Source organism: Mustela nigripes, chromosome 1 (genome assembly GCF_022355385.1).
Source record: "Mustela nigripes isolate SB6536 chromosome 1, MUSNIG.SB6536, whole genome shotgun sequence".
In the NCBI taxonomy this organism is placed as follows: Eukaryota; Metazoa; Chordata; class Mammalia; order Carnivora; family Mustelidae; genus Mustela; species Mustela nigripes.
Genome location: NC_081557.1, coordinates 263149379 through 263162986, shown reverse-complemented (window position 1 = coordinate 263162986; position 13608 = coordinate 263149379). Strand labels below are relative to the sequence as shown.

Below are 13608 nucleotides of genomic sequence, written 5' to 3'. Positions count from 1 at the left end.
GCCTTTTTGGCCTACGTGACGAAACTTACTAACATTTGATAAAAAACAAACAAACAAAATTCACCTAAGTAATAGGAAAGAAGGATTGTATTATTTAAGGTGAAGATGGTCTACAACTATTTAGTCTAAAAATGTGAAAGGAGATTATCATAATAAAGGAAGTAATTGGTTTTAAGGGTCTGCCTACATGGAATGGCTGTGGGCATTTGGTGGTCCAAAGATGTTCACTTTGGAAATTTTGCTGGAAGGAAAGTAGTTCATTTGGTTGGAGTTGGGAGGTAGGTGGGGGTCGTGAAGGTAGTGGCAAAAGACTGAATGTTTCACCAGATCTATGTTCATTGTGTATTTAAGAACAGGCATTAAATGCTGATTAAACTGCAGGTCGCTTGGTTTTGTGGTTTTGTGCTTGAAAAATAATTACCGCTGGTTCTAACTTAAATTTTTCGTTGTTGTTACAGAGTGGATGAAAAAACCAAGAAGTATTGTATCCCATTTGTTAAACCAAATAAACATTCTCCATCAGGCATTTATAATATTAATGTGACCACATCCGTAAGTGAACTATTCCCAGTGGTAGAAGAGCAAGTATTAGTCATTTCCAGACTTCCACTCGTGTTAAATATAGTAATGAAAAACTGAGACTTTTATTTGGAGAAATATCGTAAAGTGGAACCTTAGTTATATGTATATCATCCCAACCTGTCATAAGAAACAATGTGAAACTGTTAAAGTTTAAGTCAGTTTTGCGAGTCTGGAAGTTTAAATATAAGATATTGTTTAAATGACATCTGCTTTAATTTTTTTGGTAATAGTAAATTTTCTTAATACTTGGTGATCAGTTCTTTTGTAGAGTAGGTGACAAGATAAATCTTGGTACCTCACTCATGCCAGATTTTTGGTGAAAGTATTCTGTTGATTTGTTCATAAATATTTATTGATTATGTATACTGTATGAGACGCTGGAAATGAGGAAATCAAATCCCTCTCTTCGAGGAGTTCATGGTCTAGTATAGGATTAATGAATTCAACCAGTGTCGGATTATAATAGTGGAAGCATGCATAAGGTTCACAGGTCTTCTGAAGATTCATAGGAGGGTTATTATGCTCAACATAACTGCTAGCATGCCTCTTTTTAAAATTAACTTAAAGCATCATTATTTTTCCACTCAAAACCCTCCATTGTCATCTCTAAGTAAAGACCGAAGTCCTTGATGGGGCCTTCAAGTCCCTGCTCGACCTACTTCCCCATCCCTCTATTCTACGTGGGCTATTCTCATTCTATTTTTTTTTTTTTTTTTTAATTTGACAGAGAGAAATCACAAGTAGATGGAGAGGCAGGCAGAGAGAGAGAGGGGGAAGCAGGCTCCCTGCTGAGCAGAGAGCCCGATGCGGGACTCGATCCCAGGACCCTGAGATCATGACCTGAGCCGAAGGCAGTGGCTTAACCCACTGAGCCACCCAGGCGCCCCTCTCATTCTATTTTTTTTAACACCCTCCCCCTTTAAAAAAAATTTTAAAAGATTTTATTTATTTATTTGACATATAGAGATCACAAATAGCCAGAGAGGCAGGCAGGGAGAGAGGAGGAAGCAGGTTCCCTACCGAGCAGAGAGCCTGATTTGGGGCTCGATCCCACGACCCTGAGACCATGACCTGAGCCGAGGCAGAGGCTGAACCCACTGAGCCACCCAGGCGCCCCAGGCTATTCTCATTCCTGATCAAACTCTTCCAACCCACTGATTTCCTTGTATTTCTTGAACATGACCAGACCTGCTCCTACATTTGGGAGCTTGTTATTTCCTCTGCTTTAGAACATTCCCCAGATAATCCAAAGAATTTGCCTTTACTCCTCCTTGGCTTACATGAATCCTCATTGTGAGCGCTTCCCTAATATCCTAATTCATTTTGTTGCCCGTTGCTCTCTATCCTCTCTCCTTGCTTAAATTTTTTTTCCATTGCATACACCTAAAGCCTATATATGCATTTATCTATATCTTTATCTGTCTATCTATATATATATATATATATATAGAGAGAGAGATCTCTATATGCATTTATCTATCTATCTATCTATCTATCTATATATAGAGAGCGAGCTCTATATGCATTTATCTCTATCTTTATCGTCTGTCTCTCCCAACTAGTATGTAAGTTTCCAAGGCAGGAATATGTGCTTTGTTTATTTCCTTACAGCTCCACCCCACTACCCTTATCTACTCTAGTACATAGAAGATGCTTAAGGGATGTGAGTGAATTTTTCTGCCAGGTAATGGGAGATGCGGATTTCCCAAAGGAGTGTTTTTCTCCCAGATTTCCCTCTTCTGCCCTTCTCATTATCTTCAGGCTGAAAAATATAACCTTCTTTTCATATCTCTCCTGATTTGGCATTACATCTGCTTTTCTTTTCATTATTCTTGGCCCATGATTTCTATAACCATAGTACTCTTTTTCACACCCTTCTGATTTCTTTGTAGATATTTTTGTGTTTTACATTCTTGGTCTGCTTTGGAAGATTACTTGGATCGGCAGGACTTTTCAGAGTAGCTGGCTCAATCCCATGTTGCTGGACTTGATAGCGCCTTCTTTCGGGCGTTGTGTAATCAGAGCTGGCTGTTACTTTTAGATCTTATTTCTGTTTATCCTTATTTTTAAGAGGCAGTTAAGAGAGGAGGTAGAGATTAGAGGGGAGAAGACACACTTGAGTCTTTTCATGATGAAAATTAATTGAGGCAGAATTAAGCCTAAACTTTCTTCAACATCTAGGTTTAGATCCCATATCCTGCTCCCCTGCCTCTTGCTCTAATTCTGAGATTGAATAGCATATTATTATAAACATCTCATAGATTTTATTTGTCACTCTTTGAATATGTATATCTAGTAGTCTGAACTCATTTTTTTGTACTTACAGTTTTTTTGAACTAAATATTTATTTTATAACTGATTTGAACCAAGACCTTAGTACTTACTTTAATAAAAGAACGAGTAGAAACATCCAAATAAAAAACTGAAAAGCTCATTGCAGGACTTCTGAAATTTTGTGTTGTTCTTAAATTCTCCTGAAGTTTAGGATATCAATATATTAGTTACAAAAGGGGCAAGCCAGGCTTACCTGGAAGCTAATTCACTTGTGTTAATCATTCTGATATTAGGTCGCCAGTGAAAAGAACCTACTTCAGGCAAATAAGAAAAGAAGGGACTACTCTAAGACAGATGTCCGTTTGCCTGAACTAAACTACAGTCATCTCCCTGAACTAAGAGCCTTGGAAGGCATAGGTTTGTTTATAATGCTCTTACTTTTGCAGCCTTTTTTGTATACATTATTAAAAATATATGTTAAATAAACTAACAAAATATTAAAAATAAAAAATGTAGTAACTTTACATACTTATGTAAATATGTACAGATTTATGTAAGTAAATATGTACACTGAGTATATACTGAGGGACAGATACAGAATGTGGAAAAAATAACAAAAATGTCTAATTTTTCACTGTGTTTATGGTTGTTTTTATTTAGCTCGAAATTCCAGGTTAATAAGGAAAGAGAACAAGAATCTCTCAGAATCTCGAATTCCTTCTCTGGCCACTATTGACTTGCATACGCCCAGTGTCGCATTACATCAGGTACAGGAATCCTCTCTAGGTTGGATAGAACTTGGGTCTCATACTTCCTTATTAAAGTAGCTTAGGAAAAGTTCGCTTTTAAGGATTAGGCGTGTCTATTGGTGGGATCTGTATGATTTTGTTTGTTAAATTTTTTCTTACTGTTCATTGCTCTAGTACCTTTATCACACATATGTTTATATAGACATTTTCCAGCACAGTCATCAACTTTTTATAGATTAAAAATGCGCTCACCGTGTATGCAGCCTAGCTATGACTTTTATAAAACTTTTGTGGTAATTTATATTATCTCACTGCATTCACCCAAATGTTATAACCCATATTTCACTCCTTGAATTGTTTTTATTTTTTATGTTTATTTTTATTTATTTTTTATTTTTAAATTTTGTTTATTTATTTGACAGAGATCACAAGTAGGCAGAGAGGCAGGCAGAGAGAGAGTAGGAAGCAGGTTCCCCATGGAGCAGAGAGTCTGATGCGGGACTCGATCCCAGGACCCTGGGAATCATGACCTGAACTGAAGGCAGAGGCTTTAACCCACTGAGCCACCCAGGCGCCCCTGTTTTTATTTTTTTTTAATGTATCATCTATTTGACATTTTCCCCCAAGACAACCCGCTCCATGTATGTTAAAGACTGGTTCTTCCATATGTAATCATTTTTCTATTACTTCTCTTAATTCTTCAGAACAGTTACATTTCTGCTGCTTCAGTAACAGTCATATCACTCATTTTCACAGTAAGAACACTGGCAAACTTTTAAATTTCCTGAGCCAATCCTAACTAGTTATAAACTTTGGATATGTATCATTTCACTTAAGGATTTCTCACTTCTCCTTGGTGCTGGACAGCTTTTGTTTTGGGATGTATTTCTCCGTCATCATTATTGAAGCATTTCTGTTTCCTGGATTGCACCCGTATGTTGCTTCTGAATCTGTGTGGGCGCTTTTTTCTACCAGTACTCCTTCAGTGATTTTGTAGAGCTCTACAAGAGGGAATAATATTGCTGAGGGTAACAAATTACAGTGGTAGTTACCCATAGATACCGAGAAACGGGTTTATTGACTGCTATCACTTTGCCTTAACTCCTGCTAACAATTTCTGGAGCAAGATAATAAAAACTAAACAAATTCATGTTGTGTGAAGATTAATTACCATCACACATTTTACTTTTAGGAACTAGAGATTCTCAATAAATTCCTTGTATACTTCTAATCTTAAATTGAATGTAGATTTTATTTATTTATTTTTTAAAGATTGTATTTATTTATTTGACAGACAGAGATCACAAGTAGGCAGAGAGGCAGGCAGAGAGAGAGAAAGGGAAGCAGGCTCCCCGCTGAGCAGAGAGCCCAATGCAGGGCTCGATCCCAGGACCCTGGGACCATGACCTGAGCCGAAGGCAGAGGCTTTAACCCACTGAGCCACCCAGGTGCCCCTGAATGTAGATTTTAAAGGTGCAGAATTTTTCACTTGCTCTCTGTGAGTAGTAGTATTGTTCAAAACCACTTTTCAGGAGTCGCATAACTAAATCTAGTTTCATGAAATGGAAGAAGGCTTTGGCGGCCTTCATTTTTCAAATTTTTATTTGTTCCTTTGAACCAATCCTCTTATATTTATAAATTGGTTCTGCGTTTTTACTCTTAGTTTACTTGTTCATTTCCCAGTTGTATTTAAATACACTAAACGAGAAAGTAGGTGTAGTGAAAAACACAAATTAATACCAAAATAAGATGAATCTGTGTGTGGAAAATCTGAATGGGAAGAGAAACAACAGGAGTCTGAAAGCAAGTGACTTTCTGGCAGAAGCTGGGACTCTACTCGCCTCTTCATGATGTGGATCAATACGTTGAACTGTATTTTGTTTCTGCGCCTAACACAAACATTCTCACATGTATAAAAGCCTATCTTTATAGACTTGTGGAACGTCTGCAAGATAGATTTTTGTAAGTAAAGTATGGCATAATCCATGGAATCTGTCTCCGCTCGCCCCCTTCCTACACCCTTACACCCATTATATACTTTTCTATGTATGTAGCAACACAGTTCTTTCTCCAAGCAGTGTTTAAGCTTCATCCCCCCAATTTTAATATGTTGTATTTTCATTATACTCAGTCTAAACATTTTCTTAGTTCCCTTGTAATTTCTTGTTTAACCCAGGAATTAATTAGAAATGTGTTGTTTTATAGTTAGATATTTAGGGTTTCCCTAGTATTTTATTATTATTGATTTATCATTTAATTCCATGTGGTCAGGGAAGATACTGTGTATGATTCTGATTGTTTTAGATTCATTGAGGTATGTTTTATGACTTGGCATAGGATCTGTCTTGGTGAATGAACCTGTTTCCTTGAAAACAACATATACTTCAGTTGTTGGACATAGCCTACTCTAAATGTGAAATTCGATTAAGGTGGTTGTAGTGTTCTTCAGATCTTCTGTGTTCTTCATGATTTTTTTGTTTGTTTGGTCCTATCGGTTCCTGAAAGAGTGCTGTCAAAATCTTTTTTTTTTTTTAACATCACATATTATTTAAATAACATTTAAATTAGTAGAAAATAGTCCCCAAATTAACATTAAATAGAAAAATCCAGTAAAATCTTTTACTGACTGTGGAATTATTTATTTTTCTCTTATATCTGTTTATTTTTGTTTCATGTATTTTCCATCTCTATTATTAGGTACATACACACTTATAATTGTTTTTGTCTTCCTGATACACTCTTCCTTTTATCATGATAAAACATCTCTCTTTACCTCTTACAGTGCTCTGTGCCACAAAGTCCATTTTATATGAGAGTAAGACAGCCATTCCAGCTTACTTATACTTACTTGTTTCCGTGGTATATCTTTTTACTTTTGTAGAATCTGTTTTTAAAATTTACCGTGTTTCCTGTAGGTAGGGTCTTTCTTTTGTATCCGTTCTATCAGTTCAGTTCTTTTAATTGAAATGTGTATTTATGTTCTATGCATTCTAATAAACTCCTGCCAACTTAATAATTATTATCTCACAGTTTCCATAGATCAGAAGCCTGGGCAGAGCTGCTTCTCTCCTTGTGTCTCACAGGTCGAAATCAGGATTTCAGTAGGGGGTTGTTGTCAGCTTCTAGGGGCTATCCACATTCCTTGGCTTGTGGCCTACTTCTCCATCTGCAAAGCTAACAATAATGGTCAAGTTGTTCTTACTCTTTGAGCCTCTCTTGCCTCCCCTTCTGTCTCATCTCTGACTTACTCTTCTGCTTTTTTTTTTTTTTTAAATTTATTTTTATTTATTTGTCAGAGAGAGAGAGAGCGCACAGACAGACAGAGTGGCAGGCAGAGGCAGAGGGAGAAGCAGGCTCCCCGCCGAGCATGGAGCCTGATGTGGGACTCGATCCTGGGACACCGGGATCATAACCCGAGCTGAAGGCAGCCGCTTAACCAACTGAGCCACCCACGCGTCCCTACTCTTCTGCTTTTAAGAGTGCACATGATGGTTTACCAGGTCTACATTAAGCCTGCCAGGATAATCTTTCTATCTGAGGGTCAGCTGATTAGTAACATTAATTACACGCGCAAAGCTGCTTCATAGCAGACGCTAAATTACTTTGATTGACTAAGCAGGGACAGGAAACTTAGGGTGTTAGCTTCAGAATTCTGCCTGCTAATGAATAGTTAGGCCATTAACATTTAATGTGATGGTTGATATATCTAGATCTAGCTCTATATATTATATAGGTATAAAGATCTATATATATATATAATATATATCTCATATAGATATAAGATCTAGCTCTTTATATTATTTGGGTTTTTTTGTTTATTTCTTTGTTTTCCCTTTCCAGTCTTGTTTTGTATTTGAATATTTTTAATATTGGCTTTTTGGGGATATTTCTTGGTATGATTTTTTTAGTAATTGCTCTAGGTTTTGCAATGTACATAACTAATCTCTCACAGTGTACTTAAATATTGTACCACTTATAAAATGCAGAAAACTTGCAGACATATTTCCTTTTACTTCAACCTAGACTTTATATTAGAATTTTATATCTTTTATTGAAAACTGTACTAGGTCATACATTTTGCTCTAAATAGTCATAAATATTTTAAGCAATTTAGGAAAAAAAGTAGTCTTCTCTATTTACCTAACCACTTGCATTTCTGTGGTTCTTACCTTCTTTCTTAAAGATTACAGTTTTGTTTTCTGGTACCATTTTTCTTCAGCTTGAAAAACTTTCTTTAGCATTTCTTCCAGAGCAGGTCTGATGAGTGACAAATCCTCATATATAACTTCCCTAAGTTTATAAAGTCCCAACATCTGGGCCATTTCAGGATTGGTATCTATTGATTTTCTTTTCCCTTGAGAATTGTTTACACTTTCCTGGATTTTTTTTTTTTTAAGATTTTATGTATTTATTTGACAGAGAGAGAGCACAAGCAAGGGGAGTGGCAACCAGAGGGAAAGGGAGAAGTAGGCCTGGACCCTGGGATCGTGACCTGAGCCGAGGGCAGACGCTTAACCAACTGAGCCACCCAGGCGCCCCAATAGATCTTTTTATGGCCAAAATCTTGACTGTATCTTGGAAACTGTGAATGTTATGTTTTGTAGCCTCTGGGTCCTGTTTTAATCCTTCATAATCCTCTGGAGAATGTTGAAATTTTTGTTTTAGCAGGCGGTCATTCAGCTTTTGTTCACACTATACATTCTGCCTTATTCCCTGTGAGAAGTGTTTCAAATCTCAGTTCTCTAAGTCTTTGATATCCTAGTTCACATCTGTCTTGTGCTTACGTGGCTTTGGGGTTAGCTAGAGACTTGTACAGGCAATTCAAATTTCAGTTCGGTTCTCTCAAGCCTCTGCTGTGTTGGTGGAGCACTGCCATGCTGCAGGAACTGAGCTGAGACTCGTGGGGTGCACACGGAATGAGACGGCCCCTCCTCTACCCCTCTCCCCTCCAGGACCATCCCTCTCCCCACATAACTGCTGGCATTCAGGGACCCTTTTTCTTGTTTTTTTTTTCTGGGATAACAAGGGAGTTAGTTTCTTTCTTTCTTTCTTTCTTTCTTTCTTTCTTTCTTTCTTTCTTTCAAGATTTTATTTATTTATTTGACACAGAGAGAGATCACAAGTAGGCAGAGAGGCAGGCAGAGAGAGAGGAGGAAGCAGGCTCCCTGCTGAGCAGAGAGCCCGATGCGGAGCTCGATCCCAGGACCCTGGGATCATGACCTGAGCCAAAGGCAGAGGCTTAACCCACTAAGCCACCCAGGCTCCCCAACAAGGGAGTTTCTTTCAGACTTTTGGCCTCTTGTACTACTTCATTGCTCTGAGATTAGGGCCTGCCTTTTGGACAGAGGCACAGAAATAAAAAACTAAGTTGGGAAGCTACATCCATGTGAACGACCACATCGCCAACTTCTGACTCCTTTGCTTAATCTTCAGTTGTTTTTTTTATATTTTTCCAAAAGGGTTTTATTGGTTTGGTAATAAGTAGGAGAGATGGGTTATAGTGGGTTTGTACTACCTCCGCACATCAGAAGTCTCTTTAACTTACGTATCAACAAAGAGGTCGAAGAATAACATCTCTTTACTTCATGAGCCTCTTCTGTGGCAGCAGCTGGGACTATGAATAGTTAATTCTAAGCATCTGGTATTTGAGGAACAAGAATTGGGATTTTGGGAGGAGTGGGACTTCTACAACTATTTGGATACTGTAATGCTTGATTATTCACTTATAGGTATCCGGATCTCCCCCGTCAGATGACCTGGAGGCTGATTTGCCTCGAATGGAACACCAGCACTGAGAGCCATTTTGGTTCTGAACTGGGTATGTCAGGTGTTTCATACTTAAAGCAAAGTATTCTCCCATGAGGAATATTTCGTAGCTTTCTGAAGTTCAGATACTGCCGCTAAAGTAATCTCCAGTGATTGATACCATGAGAACTCCTGATGGAGAAAGAGTTGTGTCACTTAAAAATACAGAAGTGACATTTGTTTCTGGGGTGAAATCCCTTTTCATAGAGCTTACATTTCTTGCTTTTAAACTAATCTCCTGCATTTTATTGGCTCCAGTAATGCGAATTTAGGATGGCGAGTGCTGTGGAAGGATATATACTTATCTCCCTTATCAGTCATTCGTCCCTTTGGGCTTTTAAAGCAAGAAAGACAAAATGATTGCCTGGTAATCTTCTTCCCTATAAAGAAGGATTAGCACTATACCAGATGATTGCTTCCCATTTATATATTTATTTACTTATTTTTATTTTTTGCTTCTACTGGTCTTTACATTGTCCTGCTACTATACCACAGGAAAAGCAGCCTTGCAAGCTCCAGGCAGAGAAAACAGGGCCCTGGAACACCTTCCCACCTCATTGTGGACCTATTCATAGGATAAATACAAGTCACACATTTTTTTTTTTTTTTAAAGAAAGCAGGATAGATTAATAATAAGTGATTAGGCATCAACAATGACTTGAAAAATCAAATGTCAATTTTAAATGGTAACAGAATTTCCCTCCTTTAAGTATAACTGTTTAGTACTAAAAAAATGAAAAACAAAAATCAGATCTTTTTTTTTTTTTTTTAAGATTTTACTTATTTATTTGACAGACAGAGATCACAAGTAGGCAGAGAGGCAGGCAGAGAGTGGGGAGGGGGAGCAGGCTCCCTGCTGAGCAGAGAGCCCAAGGTGGGCCCATCCCAGGACTCCAGGATCACGACCTGGGCCGAAGGCTAGAGGCATTAACCCACTGAGCCACCCAGGTGCCCCCAAATCAGACCTATTGAGTGCGAATTTACTATACGACAAGTCATCCAATGTTTAGTATCTTATTAGCTATAAAATGTGATGATAATAAAATCCCACCTTCTTATAAATATGTCGTTTCATTAATCTATTAATCCCCACAAAACATTTTGAATGTCTGTGCCGTCATATGTGAATTTACTATGAAGTGAACAAGTCTTAATTCCTCACTGGCACGGGTCCCTTCCAAGGCTCTGGGAGAAGTCTTGGCGATGAACTCATTACACATACTGTATGAACTGTAGCCTCTGTGAAACTCGGATCTGTTTTGTCAAAACCAGTCATCATTTACAGACAAGGAGATGATATGCTATACATGATAGTTTCGATTGATAATTATCCTAAAGAATGTCTTTAAAATCTTGTTTTTGATATATATGGTTTAGTCTAAAGTTTTCTTAGAGTGTGTAATACTTAAAATATTATAAATATCTTCAATGTGAGAAAGCAAGTGAGATAGAAATGGATTTCTAGAAAGATCTTATGTAAACCATTGGGCATATGTTCCCCTGTGATTTTAGATGCTGCTCTAGCCCTTGAGATGACATCCCCTTGCAACAGAAGTGCTGATATCCTACAGAGAGAGATTCGTGGTTTTGTCCTTTACTTCTGAACTGCATTTTCTGAGAAAGGCCTTGCAGAAGAAAAAAGATAAAGACTTCCAAGTGTTTCCAAGCAAGATTGAATAAGTGCTCCTCCCCGACTGCTATCTTGTCACCTTTCAAGGTCTCTGTTGCTATTTCAGGATATATCCAATGGAAGAATAGTGATATGGTTCTTGTTACATGAATGTGTATTTACTGTTAGTAACTTGTGCATTTAAAATTACCCAAGAGTAAAAAAAAAAGTTTAAAAAGAGAGAAAGAATCATTATAATGGTCATGTTATATGAACTTTCTGTGTTATCTATATAAATGTATACATTTATTTAGGAATGGGTTTGGTGGAGGTAAGTGATTAAAAACTAGGATCAGTTGAAGAAATGAAAAAATTAGGATCAGTAAGAGAAAATGTTTCCTTTACCCTAATTTAACTGTAAATACACATTTAAAAAGCTTGCTTGTTTCTAGGCTTTAGGGAGATAAGTAATTGCTCTCTGTGGATAGGCGTCCGTCTTTGGTTTCTGTGATTATTGTTGATGTTTGATCATTGTGTTATGGGAATCTGGCCTCTCTGCTGATCTTCTAAGAACCACACTACTGCAAACGTCTCAAGGACATTTTTTTGTCTAATGATTTAGTATGGCCTGACCTTAGATAATCCTCTGTATTTTAAGACTGTGGTGCCAGTGTTCCTGCGTACAGGAACAGGACTGAGGTAAGAACAGTGAAGAAGAATTTTGTAGGTGTACCTTCAAGTTGAGGACTGTGCCTTTGAGAAAGGAAGCATATATGTGCAAAATTAGGAAGTGGGACACTGGCTTACTGACCGACTAGGACTGGTTACTTTATCTTGGCCAATTACTGTTGATCTACCCCCCCACCCCCCACCCCCCCACCCCCACCCCATAGAGGCTTTGGGAAGGAACATCCGTTGTTATGGACTTCTCTCCTGTCCACTGGTGGTTTGAAGGTGATAGCAGATAGAACCCAGAGATGTTCCTATCTTCTCGTTTCCTCACTTAGGCCTTCCCAAAAGTTCTTCACCAATTGGCAAAACTATCTACCTACCTACAGTCCTCACATCTCAACTCATGCCCCAGTCCACGGCTTCCGGGTGGGAAGCTGAAGCCAGTTTGACTCTAGGTTTTTGGTTTCCAGTTTGCTGGTCACACTCTGCATTTATTGTTTTAGAGAATCGTTGTTAGGGGGACCAGAACTTATGTGTTTTTCTTGGCCTTAACCGGTTAACAACATGTTTTTTTCCAAAAAACACTGACTAGAACTTAGCCCAAGAATTTAACTAGCACTTTTCTTTATAACTCTGTGGAGCTTAATATTGAAATTCTGAATTTAGATACTTGGTCCTCAAAAAAGCAGGACATTCAGGAAGAGACAAAATGAGGGGTTCCAATTGGAAATCTATAGGTGGTTCAATTAAAATTCTATCTTGATTTTGAAGCTCTATTTTTAAACTCTGACCAGGTGTTTGACTAAACTGGTATGACTAACATGCTAGACAAAATTAATGTGTAGGCATTAATAGCCTACAAAATATTGTTTCATTTTTACTTTAAAATGTATTGCCAACAGACTGTACAGTGTGGGAAGCAGATAGTACTTAAAAGCCAAGTGGCTTTCCAACTTATTTTGATGTAATTTTTATTTAAAGACAGTGTGTACATATCACCTCCATGTGTGAGGATCTAGGATCAATTATCTGTATTTGCTTTTGGTATCTTTCGCCTATTAAAACACTGTGTAAACTTTAGAATTAAGGGACTAAATATAATTTACTCTAAGTGCAAGTTGAGACTTGAGGATCATATCTGGTTAGAACCTGGGCGGAACTACTTGAAAAAAGATTTTTGCAAACTGGGGCTATAGATACTGAATCAAAAATAATTCTTTCAGTTTAAGATTACTCTGTTTTCCTTACAAGGATATGACTAAACATAATCGGAAATATGTGTATGTCTTGGCGGGAGAAATGGGCTTGCTGTTGAATGTATGTTTTACAATTAATAAATATTATATCTTACTGAGCTCCATAGATGATTTCATTTGCATTTATTTAAGAGAATACAAATAATGTATACAATATTGTATGGAATTTAACAAATAAATTTGAAATAATCTGTTAATTCTTTTTTGGAAACTTGGATACAGGGGTGGCAAGTTGTCTTTTTTTAAATTGGGTTTTTATTTTAATTCCGGCATAGTTAACATAGAGCTATGTTAGTTTCAGGTGTACACTATAGTGATTCAGCAATTCTGTACATTACTCAGAGCTCATCAAGGTAAGTGTACTCTTAATCCCCGTCACCTGTTTCACCCATCCCGCCACCTACCCCCCACTCTGGTAACCCTCTGTTTCTTCCCTATTTAAGGGTCTGTTTTTTGGTTTGTCTTTTTTCCCCTTTTGTTTGTTTTGTTTCTTAAATTCCCCGTCAGGGAAATCATATGGTATTTGTCTTTCTCTGACTGGTTTATTTCACTTAGCTAATGCTGCTCTCTAGAGCCATCTATGTTGTTGCAAACAGCAAGATTTCATTTTTTTTTTTAATGGCTGAAAAATATTGCATTCCACTTCTTTATCCATCCGTCT

At 37.5% G+C, this 13608-nt stretch overlaps 1 protein-coding gene across 1 annotated transcript in view; it reads left to right on the top strand.

Moving 5' to 3' along the window:
* Positions 1–13164, top strand: part of CDKL2 (cyclin dependent kinase like 2) — a 43441-nt gene extending 30277 nt beyond the window's left edge. Inside the window, exons 10-14 of the mRNA XM_059385270.1 lie at positions 459–552; positions 3150–3273; positions 3517–3623; positions 9335–9423; positions 10923–13164. Coding sequence (XP_059241253.1) covers positions 459–552; positions 3150–3273; positions 3517–3623; positions 9335–9400 — 391 coding nt within the window. The 3' untranslated portion in view covers positions 9401–9423; positions 10923–13164. The remainder of the gene's footprint in view (positions 1–458; positions 553–3149; positions 3274–3516; positions 3624–9334; positions 9424–10922) is intronic.
* Positions 13165–13608: the final 444 nt, after the last annotated feature.